This window comes from Bacillus rossius, chromosome 6, assembly GCF_032445375.1.
Source record: "Bacillus rossius redtenbacheri isolate Brsri chromosome 6, Brsri_v3, whole genome shotgun sequence".
NCBI lineage: Eukaryota > Metazoa > Arthropoda > Insecta > Phasmatodea > Bacillidae > Bacillus > Bacillus rossius.
In genome coordinates, this window is record NC_086334.1 from 938,531 (window position 1) to 959,755 (window position 21,225).

At 41.8% G+C, this 21,225-nt stretch overlaps 1 protein-coding gene across 1 annotated transcript in view; it reads right to left on the reverse strand.

Moving 5' to 3' along the window:
• Positions 1–1,356: 1,356 nt before the first annotated feature.
• LOC134532457 (uncharacterized) overlaps positions 1,357–21,225 on the reverse strand; it is a 35,362-nt gene continuing 15,493 nt past the window's right edge. The window contains exons 3-6 of the mRNA XM_063368866.1: positions 16,777–16,880; positions 11,083–11,376; positions 7,721–7,936; positions 1,357–4,892 (exon numbers count right to left, since the gene is read on the reverse strand). Coding sequence (XP_063224936.1) covers positions 4,674–4,892; positions 7,721–7,936; positions 11,083–11,376; positions 16,777–16,880 — 833 coding nt within the window. The 3' untranslated portion in view covers positions 1,357–4,673. The remainder of the gene's footprint in view (positions 4,893–7,720; positions 7,937–11,082; positions 11,377–16,776; positions 16,881–21,225) is intronic.

The window sequence follows — 21,225 nt, forward strand, 5'->3', positions numbered from 1 at the left end:
AACCATATTTATCTAAATAATCTAAAAAGATTTTTACAGTGCTAAATTATGTAGCGGAGCACTTGCAAATATAATTAAATGAAAAATGTAAATTGTAACAAAGTGGTTTAGAATTATAATTATAAGGGGGTTGCTTGAAATTAAACAATAAAACCACAACCTGATACACAAGAGCAGATGGTAACTTTCTTTGGGGGAAAAACTACGTAACTCAAACAAAAAGAACCAAATCATTATTAAGGTAGAGCTGCGAGAGTATTTACGACATTGCCATTATGTCAGGGATCTATTTCCCTCCCACACAGGAGGTTACAGGGTATGACTACTTACTATTCATAAAGGTTTAAATAAAATAATCTAAATAACTTAAAACTTAATCCTATAAACATAAACATTATAACAGAGATAATGCTTTATAAAATATAATACTCGTATAAGTTTCAGTTTCAGAAATAATTACTTAAAGTGTCAACATTCATTAAGTTATCGATAACGAGACCAGTTGTGATTAAGGAAGTACTCGAACTTTAGTAAAGTAAACATTGCTAAACTATTCGCTTAGAGACTTCAAACTAAATACTTATTATGAAGTTACTATCGACTGAGTCTTGGATAAAAATTTTAAATTACATGAACTGGAACTCCTCTATGTTATCGTAGATTAGATGTGTCATTTCACGAATTAACACTTATCACCATGAACTTTCAAAAGTTTGAACGTTACAGCTTCTTTACGTCTTAGGTTTTTACAGCCATAAGTTTCGTGATATTTTCTTGCATAGTTTCTTGCTGATAGAGGTTAATCATTTGTAGTAACCGGTTTCCGATCCCAGTATAGCCATTATAATTATAATTTCGGAGTTACATGATGTCCACTTAACTTTTGTATTATTTTACTTTAGGACATCCTTGAGCTCAATATAATCATATATTTCTTAACACAATTGACAACATATTTGATAGGAATATATCTGATAATGTGTGGTTTTGATCCCTTTGTTATTCAGAGTTTATTTTATTAAACTCAAATACCAAAGACGAAGAACAATTAGTAGTGAAAGTAGATTGCAAAGAGAGTAACTAACAAATTTACTAATAAAAAGACTGTGTAATCTAAAATGAATAATTAGTGAAATTCCTATCTCTAATGCAAACAGATAAAACAGAAAATTCCCGTTAAATATAATAATTAGAAACTGTCACATCAAATAAAATTGTAATTAATTATTATAACTAAATGGAAACATTTAATAAAATAATTTTTACAACATAAGTCAAAAAGGGATTAATATTTGCACAAATATAAATGAATTTGAGCATAGAGGTTTATATTTTAAAATAAAACACCCATGTGCTTTTAAAATTTAATCATTTCTCATATTTAAAACAAAATTATTTAAATCTGATAACATGTGCTGTAGTCCTTGTAATTTAAAAACAAAAAAAAAATTGCATTGCACTAACAAGTCACTTAATTACAATAAAATTACAAGTACAAGCTTGGTTTTAAATTTACACTTAATTATCTAAAAATATATATATAATTTCTTTGTGCGAAAAATCAATATGTTTTTTTATTTGTATTTAGCATTACTTTGTCTTAAAAACTATATATTTGAGACATTATAATGTTCTTGCTGTAATTAAATACAAATTTTTTTATGTACTCGTAATTTTGAACAGACATTCACCTGATTTTAGTATGCAATATTTATTAGAAACATTCGTATTAATTTTTTTAATATATTCTAAGGTTTACGATGTGTACCATATGTAATCTTATTTGATAACAACCAGTCTAAAACCCTTTTTACGAATATAGCCATAAGAATATTTAAAGTCAAGTAATAATTATTGTTTAAACAATATTACATATTTTTTTTTTACTTAAACTGCACACAATAACACTGACATGGCACGCACTGCTTTTACAAACAAAATTACGTTCAAAGGAATTATCTATATTGATCGCCCTTCTTTGCAGTCTTTGTGTAGTACGGTATGTATATATGGGTACAGCGTATTCCTGATTTTGATACACATATTCTGCTGACTAACTCATATTTCACATTTGTATACAGTTATTATAAGCATTAAGAAACATAATTGTATTCAATCTACAAACATAAAATTATGTTACGTAAGCAAGCAACCTCAGTTCGGCTGTGAATTTATCTGAATTCAAAAACTTATTTCAATTGGTGCACACAAAAATTTTGCCGTTCTCTTAAACCACGTAATGTGAACTATTTATTCTGCTAAACTCCAAAATAACCATTATAAAGAAACATTCTCAATCTATACAATATATTCTAATTCTAATCCGTAAAAAATGTTTAGTATGAATAGAATACCTATATGTTTTACTAAAATCAAATTATCTTCAGTGGCTAATCTCTATCGTAATTTAAGTGAAATGAAAATTCTAAATGTTTTTAAACCGTGTTATTAATAATAAAACTATCTTCAACTGCTAAATCTTTAAAATTTTTAAAGTTATTGTTATTATCACATGAAATCAAGTTTTTAATATCGTCTAAAAAAAATTTTGTACAAAAAAAGTTTGTGTAAACAATATAAAAATATCTTAAGTTTTCTGTTTTAAAACTGATAGGTGTATTGTAGAGGCTGTTTTACTGCTCTTTGCTCTGCGTGGGTATCAAAATTCAACAAGTCTCACACCGAATATATTTCGCCTTATTTTTTCATTGATCATTGTTTCCAGCAGACATAAATTATGTAATTATGTAATTACTGAAAGTTAGAGCAAAATTAATACTCATAGCACTTGGCAGATCGTCTCTGAGCCAACCTCATTAAGTATAGTCCAGACGGGCTTGAAACCCAAACACAACTGGAAGAATTGGTGAACAGGAGAGAAAAATTAGTCAGGAACATTAAACCAAGCTTTTGTAAGGCAAAAAGGTAAACTGGAGTAAGTCAACTTTATAAAATACCTTCAGCTTGTCAGTATTTAGTTATACTTCCAAGCGAGAGAAACATTTTTTAAAGTTAATAATTTATTGACAAATAGTGCCTACACATATGCATTTAACTCTGTAGGCCACAATGAGTTTCAGACACTATCTGGTTTTCGCTAAAGACGATATCATAAATTAGATTTAAATAAATCAAAAGCAGTAATTTATCAGCCGGTACACTGCGACATCAGTAAAAGAACACTATGGGTAAATGACGAATTCAAAACTACAAAGCAAATTTTACAGGACGTAACTTTTGAGTGATCACAATATTTAAAATTTACGCTCTTTATTTTGTCACACACACTACCCCAATCAGAAATGTATAATTGCATCAAACACAACCACTGAAATAGATTTCAATATCTTGGATCCGTTACCAAACTACGATGTAACAAAAACCTTCAAAAAATTGTATACATGTGATCCTCGTCTCTCGTACATTCACAATTTCATTTTCGATATTAGGTATATCTATGTATGTAAGAATACGTTTAGAAACTACTTTAATATCCATATGACTGTTCAGAACGATAAAATAATTATCATATCAGTCTATATTCTAAAGTTAAAAATATATACTGTAGATCAGAGAAAACTAGAATGCTAACTTAAACATCCTAATTTACACGTATCCCTGCTTTAGAGAAAAATGATTCTTCATGGATGAAAGGAAATATAATTTAGATGTGATCAACAAACTAAACATTTCTATGGAATTTCTGGAAGTGCCATAAAACCTGGAAGAATGCGTGTTAATAAACATTTAAGTCTAAATTAGTAATATTTTACCCGTTGCAATGGGCCACCTGGGAAAGCTTAGCCAGTAAGTCTTGCCCTGAGACCCAGACACAGACAGCTCACGTGTTGCTTCCGCACCGGGGCAGGTTTTACTGTCCTCGCTGTGTATTGTCATTGTATGATGATGTGGTCAGAGGACGTTCGTATGTTCGACTGGGTTTCACATGCTCCCTCAACCCATATTTATCTTTATAATTGACCTAAGGGTCGTCAAAGGTTTTATCGCCCAGTTTCTGTCCAATATTATGAATTATTAATTTTTAATGTTATTCCTGACCTTAAACAAAGCCATGATTTACCTCAAATAAACATTTTCGTGTGTTTTGGTAGCAAATTATTGTACTATTGGTTATTTAATATATTGTGTAAACTGAAAATATTCATAAATGAGTTAATAATTAAGATTTTATTTCATATAAATGATACCAATCACACATAACAGAAGTTACTTTTTCTGTTACTACAGCTAGGTAATGTATATGTACAGTTATAGATATATAGTCTCAGTTTAGTATGTAGTTGTGTACATATATCCCTAGTAAACAGTCGGGACCGCGGTTCTGGGGTCGACTACTAGGAACGCCTACGGAACTCTTAGCACACATTGCTTAAGATACATTTCAGAAAAGAAATGCTACCTTAATAAGACATGGTAACGTTTCTATAACATTACTGATAACATTTATAAAACTGTTTAGAACACAATGATTCATATAAATGCTACTTCGTTGTAAATACGCAATGTTTCTGTGGCATCATTATTTATACATATGTTTCTGCAACGTTATATTGAGCCATGTGTGACACTGTCGGGTGTGTACCTAAGTGAAAATGCGACACGATGCGTGTGGAGCTCTGCGCACACTCGCAGGGTCGCTGCGGCCAGTAGGACTACGCCTCGTTCTCGATGGGGAAGAAGAGCGCCTTGACCAGGCCGTAGGTGCTGGCGATGGGCGCGTTGCTGTCGTAGAGCTTCTCCGCCGCGCCGCAGTCCACGTAGAACCACCAGTTGCAGCGCAGCACGCTCTGGTCGAACAGCGTGTAGAGCGGGCAGGCGTAGGCGCGAGCAACCACACTGCCGCTGCTAGAGTCCACACACGCGTGGAACACCTGCGGGCAAGCGACCAGCCTCTACACCAGGTGCCTCACTGCACACCACCAGTTGCAGCGCAGCACGCTCTGGTCGAACAGCGTGTAGAGCGGGCAGGCGTAGGCGCGCGCCACCACACTGCCGCTGCTAGAGTCCACACACGCGTGGAACACCTGCGGGCAAGCGACCAGCCTCTACACCAGGTGCCTCACTGCACACCACCAGTTGCAGCGCAGCACGCTCTGGTCGAACAGCGTGTAGAGCGGGCAGGCGTAGGCGCGCGCCACCACACTGCCGCTGCTCGAGTCCACACACGCGTGGAACACCTGCGGGCAAGCGACCAGCCTCTACACCAGGTGCCTCACTGCACACCACCAGTTGCAGCGCAGCACGCTCTGGTCGAACAGCGTGTAGAGCGGGCAGGCGTAGGCGCGCGCCACCACACTGCCGCTGCTAGAGTCCACACACGCGTGGAACACCTGCGGGCAAGCGACCAGCCTCTACACCAGGTGCCTCACTGCACACCACCAGTTGCAGCGCAGCACGCTCTGGTCGAACAGCGTGTAGAGCGGGCAGGCGTAGGCGCGCGCCACCACACTGCCGCTGCTCGAGTCCACACACGCGTGGAACACCTGCGGGCAAGCGACCAGCCTCTACACCAGGTGCCTCACTGCACACCACCAGTTGCAGCGCAGCACGCTCTGGTCGAACAGCGTGTAGAGCGGGCAGGCGTAGGCGCGCGCCACCACACTGCCGCTGCTAGAGTCCACACACGCGTGGAACACCTGCGGGCAAGCGACCAGCCTCTACACCAGGTGCCTCACTGCACACCACCAGTTGCAGCGCAGCACGCTCTGGTCGAACAGCGTGTAGAGCGGGCAGGCGTAGGCGCGCGCCACCACACTGCCGCTGCTAGAGTCCACACACGCGTGGAACACCTGCGGGCAAGCGACCAGCCTCTACACCAGGTGCCTCACTGCACACCACCAGTTGCAGCGCAGCACGCTCTGGTCGAACAGCGTGTAGAGCGGGCAGGCGTAGGCGCGCGCCACCACACTGCCGCTGCTCGAGTCCACACACGCGTGGAACACCTGCGGGCAAGCGACCAGCCTCTACACCAGGTGCCTCACTGCACACCACCAGTTGCAGCGCAGCACGCTCTGGTCGAACAGCGTGTAGAGCGGGCAGGCGTAGGCGCGCGCCACCACACTGCCGCTGCTAGAGTCCACACACGCGTGGAACACCTGCGGGCAAGCGACCAGCCTCTACACCAGGTGCCTCACTGCACACCACCAGTTGCAGCGCAGCACGCTCTGGTCGAACAACGTGTAGAGCGGGCAGGCGTAGGCGCGCGCCACCACACTGCCGCTGCTAGAGTCCACACACGCGTGGAACACCTGCGGGCAAGCGACCAGCCTCTACACCAGGTGCCTCACTGCACACCACCAGTTGCAGCGCAGCACGCTCTGGTCGAACAACGTGTAGAGCGGGCAGGCGTAGGCGCGCGCCACCACACTGCCGCTGCTAGAGTCCACACACGCGTGGAACACCTGCGGGCAAGCGACCAGCCTCTACACCAGGTGCCTCACTGCACACCACCAGTTGCAGCGCAGCACGCTCTGGTCGAACAGCGTGTAGAGCGGGCAGGCGTAGGCGCGCGCCACCACACTGCCGCTGCTAGAGTCCACACACGCGTGGAACACCTGCGGGCAAGCGACCAGCCTCTACACCAGGTGCCTCACTGCACACCACCAGTTGCAGCGCAGCACGCTCTGGTCGAACAACGTGTAGAGCGGGCAGGCGTAGGCGCGCGCCACCACACTGCCGCTGCTAGAGTCCACACACGCGTGGAACACCTGCGGGCAAGCGACCAGCCTCTACACCAGGTGCCTCACTGCACACCACCAGTTCAATACGCACAGCCGTTGAGAGAAACCAACTGCCTGGGAAGGAGGGCCTCCACCCATTATTAAACGTACCATTTTTCAAACCCGAAACTAAAAAAAAACAACTAATCATTGCCATGGTCAAAATGGCCAACACTATGAAGGTGATCTACGCGTAACACATAACTAATAAGGTTTCCATTGGAGTTTTTTAGCATGAGACATATTGTATTGCGGGCCGCAACGCGCGTTGCAAGTGGAACTCCACATACAAAATGAATATAAACTATAACTTTTTTAACTTAGGAAAAACTATGCAAAAGTGTGTAAAAGTATCCATAAGTATACAAAAATGTGCCAAAGTTTCCAAACGTGTGCAAAAGTATGAGAATAATATAAACGTTTATAAAAGCATAGGAAAGTATATTAAATCGGGATACTGCTGTCATCTGTAATCGGCTGTAGCAATGTTTCAGTTCGAGACTGTTTTTAAACGCCGAGCGATCGAGCATGCTAGTCACATACTTCAAATACCTTTACGATGCACTTCAGGTTTTTGTAGTAATTGTCTAAAGCTGGAGTAGCAATGCAATGACCAAAACGACACTACAAATCCGGCATCGTTTCAGCACGACAGAGTTAATAGCGTAGGGTCACAATACCACGACAACGTAAAATAAACTTAATCATATTTTGTGCAATAGACTATTAAATGTTATATTGTAAAGCACTTCAGCTATCAACAGGAAATAAAATATGTCTGTATAAGCTACACTGATGTTGGCCCTTCGTGTTAAGCCAACATTCAAATAATTATAACTTAGTGCTTCTTTTGCCACTGGTTCAGTTTTTATCTGACGGACTGTGAGCCAATAAGAACTCTCAGTCGCAGAAGTAACTACCCGGCCTAGACACGGGATGGCAGAGTACTCCGACTCGTGAGAGGAGCGGTAGAGCCTCACCCGGCAGCCCTGCTGGCGGTCGGCGTACAGCCCGGGCAGGTACTTCTGGGCCTCGCAGCGGAACGGCCGGATCTCCGGCGCCAGCTCCAGCGAGGAGGAGGAGGTCGAGTCCCCGGGTAGCTCCGGGTAGCCCAGCGGGTAGTACTCGCGCGGCGCCTTGCGCACCCAGGCGCGCCTAGCTACCCCGGGCGCCGCCGTCGCCATGCCCGCCAGGTCCTGCGACACACGAGTCCTAGCCGTCAGCAGCTGCGACCGAACCAGCTACCTCGCTCGTCTTCCGACTACAACCATCCCGTTACACAGACGAGCAACATCTAGGTTCAAAGAACCCTCGCATGCTCTTATTGCAGTTGGTGACATGTCAGGACAATAACACACACACTCAGTGACTGAAAGATTAAAAGACAACAAAAGTAAATAGTGAAGCTGCAAACAACCTTTTGTTTGTAAATCAGGCCGTAACACCATTCCTATTTTTCCTTAGATTGTGGTAATTTATTTTATGTACGCCAAATGTGTAAATTTCATTATTGCTCTGTTATATAGCGAAGTCACCATTAATCGAATTTTACCGTTTGTTTAGAATGGGTTTTTACAAGCGACTGCATGTGAGGGTGAATTGTAACGTTAACTATCAGTGTGAAAAAATTGATTCACAAAGGAAAGGGTAATCTTGAACACTGATTTAAAAATTGAAAATTAGTTTTATGTTTGTTAGTATGTGTGACTCGTGTTAAAAATAAATAAAATACAATATTGTATAAACATTTCCAAGTCTCTCGTACTTTACGTACTATTTTTGCAAGTAAACAATTAAGTTTTATTGCAAAAGCTCCGATAGTGATAAGAATAAAAACTAAATAACTAATAAACATGTGTAAAAAATATTTGATGGTCGCAGTATTGACAGATTATGCGGATAGCGCGCCAAACTAAGTCTTTGATGTCCTTGTTTGTGGCGAGGCAAGGCTGAAGACGCGACCCCTGCATTGGACTGAGTGTCTGTGAGTGCGACCTGGCGCTTTCCATGGAATCCTGCTAGAGTGCGCGCTCTCTTCCCTGACATATTTGTTTATTTCCACTCGCTGGTCGCGGCGCCGCGCACATGAATAAAAGATACCGTCGTGGAGTGCCTGACTTTCACCGGCCGTCGACAGCTGCCTCAGCGCGCGCAGCTACCGACACCGCCTTAAGCAACAGCTGCGTCAGTCCTCGCAGATCTGACCATGAGATGCTTCCTAGTCTTTCAACTGCACGCTCCAGGCTTGGATCGACGGGACTCCTGGCATTACAATTGGCTTCAGACTGCTTGATTAACAACTCGAAGACAGTACGTGGAGTTATGAGAGAGGCTGAGCTCGATTCAAACGATCGTAGCAATTAATCACGCACTGGCAAGAAAAAAAACTTTAGTTTGAGCAATTTAATCTAACTTTCTTAAATAATAACTAATAATTAAATTTAAAAAAATATACATTCGTAATTTGTACCAATGTTTGCAAAAATTGAACAAGAATAAGATTTTAAAAAAGCAAATAATTTTCTAATGATTTTTTTAGTTTGTAATATGTAAGCAGCAGAAAATAGTTTACATGTAATTGTAAAAATAAATAGGTTTTACTTTTGTAGTTGTAGTTTGTGAAAAACTACTTGTCACCCATGATTAAACTGAGCACAACATATATTGCAGATAACGTATTTCATAAACGCAGAGGAATGAATACAAGAATTCTGCTCAGATTGGTCTCTTGTGCCGTTATTGCTCTGATGGCGTCGCCACTCGTTGAAGTGAAACTAACGAGCAGTCCCGGCGAGTCAGACCCTTTTGGATGACGTCACAGCCGCCAGCCGTGCAATCCTCCACGGCATTCGCTCCATCGTGATCCACTCATATTAAAACATTGCATATAAATCAGTATAACTTAATGTCTGATTAATCTAAGTAATTAATTTTTTCAAACGATTTCATGCACAATGTATCTGAATGTGACGATCCCTTTGTTTATGAAATAATTACCATGCTCCTTAATTATGGACATTCATCTCATACACAAACTTCTCGAATGTTGTAACAACAGCCATTTATTTTAAGATATTGCTAATGGTGATTGTGTGTCTTTGTATTTAGAAAGATCTTTGGACTAGCGGAAAATATATGTTGATGAAATAATTAAATTGATAAGCAAATATACGAACCTTAATATCATAATTAGTTCTCCTAAAAACTTTTAAAATTAATAAAAATCAATATCGTTCCTATAAATTACATACGGTGACAAATTTAACTAAGTTCTTAAAGCAATATGACATTATTAAAAATAAAATATAAATCAAACACCGAAAACTGTCTGTAATTATTCTAAGGCTGAACCAAAAACATTTTAGACTTATGTTAAAATCATGAAAAATAATTTTATGAAACACGAACATTAAAATAGAATACGATATTATAACTGACCCTCAGGTAATTGGCGACAATTTATGCATTTTTTCTCTCGATAAAGAATGGGATAGTTAAAATACATCTACTAGAACTAGTCTAATCTCTGCTTGTGTGTACCTGCTACGACCATTAGAGTACGCTATGCTATCAAAATATTAAAATACAGAACCTGTACTGGGCATGATAAAATTCGCAATTAAAGGCTGTACTATTTTTTTTAGTTTAGTACTTAATAATAATTTTTACACCTGCAATTGGGAATCCGCTTGGTAATGCTTCTTTATCAACTGATATTCTCAATATTTATAAATCAGCTACTACTGTTCCAATGCACAAAAACAAAGCGATAACATATAATTGTTGTTTTATTCATGTTTTAAAGAATTTTTAGACAAAATAGTTGCGTGTACTTATGTACGCGCGTTATAAGTTATAATTACTTAGTGTAATAAAAAAACTAACTTTAATTTTGCATTCAAATAATTCATAGAAATAAAATAATAAAAGGACTGGAGATATACTGTAAATACGGTTAGTAAAGTATAAATTCATTTAAATTATTTTTTAAACATATACTAGCTATTAAATATTAATATAAACATGTGTACAAATTATTTATTTGAATTAGTAAAATAATGAAGATATATTTGAGCTAATAACGAAAATTGATAAATATGCTTATTTTTAAATTCTAATTTATTAATTTTAATTATTTATAAATTACTTTATAAATTAAAATGCAAACAAATTATACATACGGGAACATAACCTCACTTACACTTGAAAATACACGTGAAAAAATTTATAAATACAATTTATATCACTAATACATACAGTAAAAAAAATTGTTTTAATGCAGTGGACCAGTGTTGAATATCCATCACTAGATGCGGGAGTGCGGCAGAGTCATGGGACCCACCTGGAAGTGTCCGCCGGCGGCTCGCAGCACCTTGCGGAAGGCGGCCGAGGTGGCAGCACTGCCGGTTGCGGCGGGCGAGGTGGCAGCACTGCCGGTTGCGGCGGGCGAGGTGGCAGCACTGCCAGTTGCGGCGGGCGAGGTGGCAGCACTGCCGGTTGCGGCGGGCGAGGTGGCAGCACTGCCAGTTGCGGCGGGCGAGGTGGCAGCACTGCCCGCTCCGGTGGTCTCAGAGCGGGGCGCCTGCAGCAGCTTCAAGGCGCCGTCGAAGCCCGTCGACAGTCGCTTGGAGCCCGTCTGCGGACACGCGCATTGCTGGACATTAGGGACTCACGAACACTCTGCCCAATCACGAGAAGAAAATTGAATTTTTTTCCCTGTTGATTTAAAACGATTTCTTCAAGATTCAAGTTACATTCTGCGAATTCATTTTCTTTTCTTTTTAAATTTCTTTTTTCTTTATTTTTAGGATTCCTAAGATGTTTCGTTAAAAGGAAAAAAGGGGGTTGTCTGTGAAGTCGGTTTACGGACGATAATTTTACGCGATAACGTCATAAGAAAACATTAATTAAAAACTACATAATTTTTAATTTTCAAATATTATTTAAATTTTTTGCAAAATTAATTTAAATAATTTGTTTAAATATAATCACGAAAAATTAGTTAAAAATCCCGCCTTAACCTGTTTGATATTACAGAAGATTTTCTCGCACGGTGGTTGGCCGGTTCTTGCACGCTCGGCTCAGGCGGAACGTGACAATTTTTCGGCGTGCAACAGGCGTTCATCGATTTAAAAGACGTTATCAAGTCATAAAAATATGTTTTATCGTGTTGACCACATGCTACTGCAACCTTTGCTCATCACTTTCAGCCAAAGGTCACAATACCCGCCCCCAGCTGGGTCCTAAAATGTATAAAAAAATGATCTAAATGCAAAAAATTGCTGTGCCCAAAATACTAACCACGTCTAAAAACCCACAAATCAGAATGGGGGCAGACTTAAAGAAAATATTACAAGATGTTAATATCCTAATTATTTCAAAAGCTTTAAAAAATTCTTAACCGCAGAAAAACAGCATAAAATAAGAGATAGGGTCAGTTTGGTACAGCTAAGAAAAACTACAACCGAAATAAAGATAAGCATCTAATATTTATTTTCCTAAAAAAAAATTATTAAATTTGCCTAACATATGACGTGTTCTGAGAAAAAACATTACATTACGTAAAGCACGTCGCATAAATAAGTTGATCCAACTACAATTACGTATTAGGCAATATATAAATTCCTTATATTTTAGACGAGATTATATTTAGTCCAACCTCGTTGCCACACTCCATATAAATATCATTACTTCCTTCAATATATTTCCTATATTCCCTACCCGGAACGTACATTTATACAACTATAAAATATTTGAGAACATTATTAACAAAATTAAGAACAATTTCAAACCTTTGCTGGCATCAAGGAAAACTAAGACTAAAATATTAAACTTACAAATAAATACGTCGGGAGCTCCCAAGTGAAGTAAATTCCGGCTCTAGCAATATAAACGTTTTACAAAAGCCTACTAAAAATAAATTTCTTAAAATTAAGCCTGGCATATTATTATTATAGAATACCAATATATATATATATATATATATATATATATATATATATATATATAAGTTCCATTTCAAGTACACGGCCGTGTGATTTCATTTATAAAGGTCCGTGCGCACTAAAATTGGGAAGGCTTATTAAACGCAACGAGAATACCTGTTTCCACTGGTAGACTTTAAAAATAACTAAGTTCATTTTACGTTTCACCAAAAGGTTGAGACGGCCACCACATTACAAGTCAACTTGTAAAAAAGTACGTAGATTTCCCACACCTGTGCCAAAAACTTGCAAGGGGCACTTACTTGAGTTAAATATTTACTTGGGCGGTATTTCCGAAAAAAAAATGTTAAAAATCCGAAAATACCTTTATCATATGCTCTTCAACTTCCTCTTTTAATTAAAAGCGGCGGAGATAAGAAATTCCAAATACTTTAATAGATATCGAATTTTTTAATTTTGCAATACAAGACCTGTGGAACCATTTGAGCTGCGCCATTTTTGTTATTTTGCCGTGTGTTCGTGAATACGTGAATCGTGAATGCGTAATTAATAAAATAGTTGATTAGGTCAGGTCAGTTACATTATTAATACTTTCAAACTAAGCCGACATTAAAAATTATTTTGAGAATTAATTTTAATGGCTGTTTAGTTTTAAAATATTTATAGTGTAACTGACCTGACCAAACAAACCCGGACAGAGGGTGAACAGTAAACTAAAATGGTTGATTAGGTCAGGTCAGTTACATTATAAGTACTTTCAAACTAAGGTGATATTAAAAATAATGTGAATTAATTTTAATTATTCTTTAGTTTTAAATTATTTATAATGTAACTGACCTTACCTAACAAACCCGTAACAAAGGATGTACAGTAACAACTCACGTAAATTTTTTTGTTACTTATTACTTGCGCAACAATATCAAAATAACAAATAAGACTTTAAAATTAGAAACGTTAAAAACTCACCTAAGTTGGAGGCGGTAATTAAACACAGTTTTAAACAATAATTGAACTAAATAATCACGTATTAGTTCATTTGAATTCTGGCCTATCACGAACAATCACATGACGACATTATCCAATAAAAAAATAGATACTCGTACGTAAACAAGAAACAATGGTGCACGCACGCCACAGGAATGCCCTGGTTTTGTGCTGAAATTTAAAAATTCTATATCTCCTAAAGTATTTGGGATTTCTAATCTCCGCCGCTTTTAATGAAAAGAGGAAGTTGAAGAGCATATAATAAAGGTATTTTCGGATTTTTAACATTTTTTTTCGCAAATACCGCTCAACTACATATGAAGAAATTTAAAAATTCGATATCTCCTAAAGTATTTGGAATTTCTAATCTCCGCCGATTTTAATGAAAAGAGGAAGTTGAAGAGCATTAAATAAAGGTATTTTCGGATTTTTAACATTTTTTTTCGGAAATACCGCCCAAGTAAATATTTACCTTACTTGATATCCTCTTCTGAAAAACGTTTACCGTATATTTGCTTAAACTTGCAAATGCTCAAGCAGACGTCCGTTTGCGGTGAAGGTCACGCCCAACCGGCCAAATGGGACGAACAGCTGAGCGGTGTGTGGCGTGCATCGCCCTCGTACATCACAAAAACGTAGCTTCTTCAAAAAATAAATACCACTGATAACTTCCCAGTCCAATCCACCAAGCTTCTTCATGCTTGTTAAATTTAAAAGTTTACGTCTTTGCCAAAAAATAAGTACTGCCCACTGCAAACACGTCGTGACGCCATCAAAACAGCTGCCAAGCGACCGGCCTCCACGGCCGCGGAAACCCACTATACCCTTGCTGTGCGCACGAGCGCTGGTGCAATTCTAGCGGCGACTCAAGGAACTAAAGTCCGTTAGTAAAGTCTAAAATTCCAATTAAAAATACTCGACGTAAAACTTAAATAAACCAGGCAATAAATACAACTAATAATAGTAAAACAAATTTAAAAATCTGAATTAATTAATGAAAATCTTTCTAAAGCTGACTAACACGATGGCTTTCGGCCCGCCTCTAATGGCCAATTAAAATATTGGAAAATTGGAAACATAACTAAATTAAAAATAAAAAATACCAATGATTTAATAACAAGTTCCGGGCTTACAAAGCTAAAATAAAAATAAATAATCTAGGGGTAGCAGACATGCTACACTACTACTTGAGGGCAAAAATAACAATTTTTATGTCTGGGGCGTCAGTCGGTGACCAAGCGGAAACCCTACATTTCACGTGTGTTTAAAAAATAAATACAAATGTGTAGAGACATGTCTTTCTTCCGCTAGACGATTTTGAGACTAGCTGTGTGTACAGCATCGACTGCGTTTCGTAATTACTTGATTTCTTTGAGGTACGAGTCTTGCTATCGGCCCACCAATCACGGCCCTGGACTGGCCAATAGAGTAGCTGCATCCCTTGCACACAACCGCCATTCTCATTAGCAGTCTACTGAGTGGTAAGATTTTTCATTTTTTTTTTTTGTGAAAAATACCTGCCGCTATTGATGAGTTTCACTGGTTCTTAGTAAAACGTCTTCGTACAATGTAAAAAATTTTCACCACAAATTTACGAAAAACGCTGGTTACAAATATTTAAAAGTAATTCTGCGTTTAATGTCGTGTCCCGAGTTTCGCACTGCAAGTGCATCTGCAACATGAACACACATGAATGTACTCGTCACCGAGGTAAGGTGACTCACATATCTGGCGAGGGGAAGCCATCTTTTCACAGACGAGAGAGCCAAACGCCCGATCGTGCTTCTTCGGTATTTTTTTTTTGTTCATTGTAACTCATGATAATTAATGGTCAATTAGGTTAGGTTAGCTACATTATAAATACTTTAAAACATTGTGGGACGGTTGATTTGGTTAGGATAGCTACATTAAAGATACTGTGAAATCATGTAAACGGTTTCCTAACCCTGGATAGCTACATATTAAAAATTTATTTGCTACGCAACCATAAAATGATTTTACAGTATTTTTAATGTAGCTATACTTACCTAATATAACCAACCATCCACAATGTTTTAAAGTATTTATAATGTAGCTAACCTATCCTAATCGACCGAAAAATTTAATGCCACACCGGTTTATGCAATGAGTTAGAACGGAAAAAAGAAGCCAGCATGAACTTCGGGGAACTTCGTGTGTGGCTCTCTCGTCTGTGAAATGCAGGCTTCCCGACTGAGGCCGCAAGCTCTCCGGTTTGTCCGGACTGCACAGTCCTCGCTGCGTCAGCGCGACCCAAGCCGCGGAGTTTAGAAAGCGGCCGCTTCTCTGCGGTTGCGTCAGCAGCGGTCGAGCTCCCGCCTTACAGGCAACCACGTGACCCTCCAGTCGGCCAAACGGGAATACCACAAACTACAAGGTTGTGGTCCGCGCGTTCTTCTGAGGTCATTTCACATCCGCAGTTACAGACGTGTCTCCCCTACACCACGCGATTTGGGACACGTGTGACTTGAGTCGTTATACTTAGTGAATAATGCATAATATCTATAAAAAAGCAACTTATTGTCAAATATTGCTTTATTTTGTTAAGGCTACTCTGTTGCTAGGCCTTGCCTGTTTTTATTGTGCGGATAAATTTTCGTTTAGTACCTACAGCCTGGAGGAAAAAAATATTTGTATTCTCGTGAGATTATAAACCGACTTATACCATTTTGAAAATTAGTATAAAAAAATAACTTAAAACTGAGAGAATTCAGTATATATTTATAGATAATGTAATATGAGTACAGTTGTTAAAAATACCTTTATAAAAAAATTACATTCCTAGTAGTACCTAGCGTTTAGGTAGCAAGGTATTGTAGTTACACCTTTGGAAGAAATAAATAATATTTTAACCATAAAAAAATATTGGAGAAGTACTGAAGCAATGTGTATATTACTGTCAGTAAAAAATAAATATGAGGCATTATGATGACCAAGAGTTTTGTGTCAAAGCCAGACCTGAGCGAATATTTGAATTTTCGAATACGAATAATAAACTATGCATATTTGATTCGACCTCGAATATAAACACTTGGTTTGCCTAGGAATACCGGACATAGAACACCACTCTTGTTATGACAACTACTCACCTGAGCTGTGCTGTTGCTGCCTCGCTTGGCCTGGGTGGATCTCCGCCGCTCTTCTGTCTGAGAGAAGGTGGGCGAGAACCCCATCTCATCGCCGAGACTCAGTCCTGCAACAGCACGGGCAACATGGAGGTCACAGGCACCATGGAGGTCTCAGGCACCATGGAGGTCACAGGCACCATGGAGGTCACAGGCACCATGGAGGTCACAGGCACCATGGAGGTCACAGGCACCATGGAGGTCACATGCAACATGGAGGTCACAGGCACCATGGAGGTCACAGGCACCATGGAGGTCACAGGCACCGTGGAGGTCACAGGCACAATGGAGGTCACAGGCACCATGGAGGTCACAGGCACCGTGGAGGTCACAGGCACCATGGAGGTCACAGGCACCGTGAAGGTCACAGGCACCTTGGAGGTCACAGGCACCATGGAGGTCACATGCAACATGGAGGTCACAGACACCATTGAGGTCACAGGCACCATGGAGGTCACAGGCACCGTGGAGGTCACAGGCACCTTGGAGGTCACAGGCACAACGGAGGTCACAGGCACCATGGAGGTCACAGGCACCATGGAGGTCACAGGCACCATGGAGGTCACAGGCACCGTGGAGGTCACAGGCACCATGGAGGTCACAGGCACCATGGAGGTCACAGGCACCATGGAGGTCACAGGCACCGTGGAGGTCATAGGCACCGTGGAGGTCACAGGCACCTTGGAGGTCACAGGCACCATGGAGATCACAGGCACCATGGCGGTCACAGGCACCATGGAGGTCACAGGCACCGTGGAGGTCACAGGCACCTTGGAGGTCACAGGCACCATGGAGGTCACAGGCACCATGGAGGTCTCAGGCACCATGGAGGTCACAGGCACCATGGAGGTCACAGGCAACATGGAGGTCACAGACACCATGGATGTCACAGGCACCATGGAGGTCACAGACACCGTGGAGGTCACAGGCACCATGGAGGTCACAGGCACCATGGAGGTCACAGGCACCATTGAGGACACAGGCACCATGGAGGACACAGGCAACATGGAGGACACAGGCACCATGGAGGTCACAGGCACCATGGAGGTCACTGGCACCATGGAGGTCACAGGCACCATGGAGGTCACAGGCACCGTGGAGGTCATAGGCACCACGGAGGTCACAGGCACCTTGGAGGTCACAGGCACAACGGAGGTCACAGGCACCATGGAGGTCACAGGCACCATGGAGGTCACAGGCACCATTGAGGACACAGGCACCATGGAGGACACAGGCAACATGGAGGACACAGGCACCATGGAGGTCACAGACACCATGGAGGTCACAGGCACCATGGAGGTCACAGGCACCATGGAGGTCACAGGCAACATGGAGGTCACAGGCACCATGGAGGTCACAGGCAACATGGAGGTCACAGGCAACATGGAGGTCACAGGCACCATGGAGGTCACAGGCAGCATGGAGGTCACAGGCACCATGGAGGTCACAGGCACCGTGGAGGTCATAGGCACCGTGGAGGTCACAGGCACCTTGGAGGTCTCAGGCACAATGGAGGTCACCGGCCCCATGGAGGTCACAGGCACCATGGAGGTCACAGACACCATGGAGGTCACAGGCTCCATGGAGGTCACAGGCACCATGGAGGTCACAGGCACCATGGAGGTCACAGGCAACATGGAGGTGCCAGGCACCATGGAAATCACAAACTTCATGGAGGTCACAGGCACCATGGAGGTCACAGGCACCATGAAGGACACAGGCACCATGGAGGTCACAGGCAACATTTCTCATATTATTTCGGTTGTTTTTTTGCAAAAAAGCGGGTGTCTGTAATGTCGGTTCACGGACGATAATTTATGTGATAACGTCATAAGAAAACATTGATGAAAAATTGCATACTTTTTAATTTTCAAATATTATTTAGGCCTAAAGTTTTTTGCAAATTTAATTTAAATAATTTGTTTAAATATAATCACAAAAAATTAGTTAAAAAGCACGCCTTAACCTGTTTGATATTATAGAAGATTTTCTCGCACGGTGGTTCGCCGGTTCTTGCACGCTCGGCTCAGGCGGAACGTGACAATGAGTCATGCTTTTTAGTGTGTGCAGCCTGCATTCATCGATTTATAAGACGTTATCACGTCAAAAAAAAAACCAGTGTAGCATTTGTGATGTAATGATCGTGCACCCTTATAGAACGGCCAGTGTGAGACTCGACTGGTTGCACAACGCGCCGGTGGGCTGACAGTGGGCTGACAGTGGGCTGACAGTGGGCTGACAGTGGGCCGACAGTGGGCCGACAGTGGGCTGACAGTGGGCCGTGGTCAGGTGGGCTCGCGGGTGTCTGGGAAGGAAATAGGCCCGCTACGCCCGGGGTTGGGTTGTGACGTCACCTCGGCGCCGAGATACCTCAGTGCTTGGCCGCCGCCTGACTCACAGGCAGTTCTGCTCACTACACTACATCTTCATTACAACATTATCTTAGATTTTCAATTAACCTTATTCCTCTGCATCGAAAAAAGTTTTTTTTTCCACTTCGAAACTGCACCGAATATATTATTCATGTAAAGTTACAGATATTTTATATTTTGTGCATTTACATGAAAACTACTGCACCACTACAAAATAGTGTTCGCTGTAATACTGGGTTCGGTTTCATACCCGGACATTTATGCTTTGTGTTGTCCCAGTACCTCCAATAATTAAAGTTATTTGTAAACCGTTCCTTGAATAGCTTTCCAGTATTAAGTGCGCACATAATAAGTATGATACAAAAATTAAGTGTAATTGTTAAATATTCTTTAATCTTTTATATTTAAAAATATTATGCTTGAATGAAACATCAATTAAAATATAAAATCATGCGCCATTTTCGTAAGAAACATCCAGTATTAACTCGAAAAATGTATTTTATATACACAAAAATAACCATTGCCAAGTGTTGTACAACTTTATAGTATCTTTCTTATAACACTACAAAATATTACTTGGCAACTGGTTTCCAAAGTAATCTTTCGTAATCGTACATATTTTTTTCCTCTGTGCAGTCTATTGGTAACAAGTGTCGCAAGTAAGACCAGCTACGTGCACCCAACACGAGAGAGGTATGGTCACTGCTCATAGAAACTCTGGCCTACATAGCGCAGATCCGCGTGAAGTTGGCCGGAGGCAGACTATTAAGGCGAGCCGCCAGCGATGCCTCAGGGCGCGCCAACCGGATTACAAGTAGGTAACCACTTTCCCACGCCACGGTGTTGTCGCCTGGTCGTTGCCAGCAGTCACGAGCAGTCGCGAGCATTCACGAGCAGTCACAAGCAGTCACGAGCAGTCGCGAGCAGTCACGAGCAGTCGCGAGCAGTCGCGAGCAGTCACGAGCAGTCACGAGCAGTCGCGAGCAGTTAAAAGCAGTCGCGAGCAGTTAAAATCAGTCACGAGCAGTCACGAGCAGTCGCGAGCATTCACGAGCAGTCACAAGCAGTCACGAGCAGTCGCGAGCAGTCACGAGCAGTCGCGAGCAGTCGCGAGCAGTCACGAGCAGTCGCGAGCAGTTAAAAGCAGTCGCGAGCAGTTAAAAGCAGTCACGAGCAGTCACGAGCAGTCACGAGCAGTCACGAGCAGTCACGAGCAGTTAAAAGCAGTCGCGAGCAGTCACGAGCAGTCACAAGCAGTCGCGAGCAGTCGCGAGCAGTCACGAGCAGTCGCGAGCAGTCACGAGCAGTCACGAGCAGTCGCGAGCAGTCACGAGCAGTCGCGAGCAGTCACGAGCAGTCACGAGCAGTCGCGAGCAGTCACGAGCAGTTAAAAGCAGTCACGAGCAGTCACGAGCAGTCGCGAGCAGTCACGAGCAGTTAAAAGCAGTCACGAGCAGTCACGAGCAGTCACGAGCAGTCGCGAGCAGTCACGAGCAGTCGCGAGCAGTCACGAGCAGTCACGAGCAGTCGCGAGCAGTCACGAGCAGTTAAAAGCAGTCACGAGCAGTCACGAGCAGTCGCGAGCAGTCACGAGCAGTTAAAAGCAGTCACGAGCAGTCACGAGCAGTCACGAGCAGTCGCGAGCAGTCACGAGCAGTCGCGAGCAGTCACGAGCAGTCACGAGCAGTCGCGAGCAGTCACGAGCAGTTAAAAGCAGTCGCGAGCAGTCACGAGCAGTCACAAGCAGTCGCGAGCAGTCGCGAGCAGTCACGAGCAGTCGCGAGCAGTCACGAGCAGTCACGAGCAGTCGCGAGCAGTCACGAGCAGTCGCGAGCAGTCACGAGCAGTCACGAGCAGTCGCGAGCAGTCACGAGCAGTTAAAAGCAGTCACGAGCAGTCACGAGCAGTCGCGAGCAGTCACGAGCAGTCACGAGCAGTCGCGAGCAGTCACGAGCAGTTAAAAGCAGTCACGAGCAGTCACGAGCAGTCGCGAGCAGTCACGAGCAGTTAAAAGCAGTCACGAGCAGTCACGAGCAGTCAC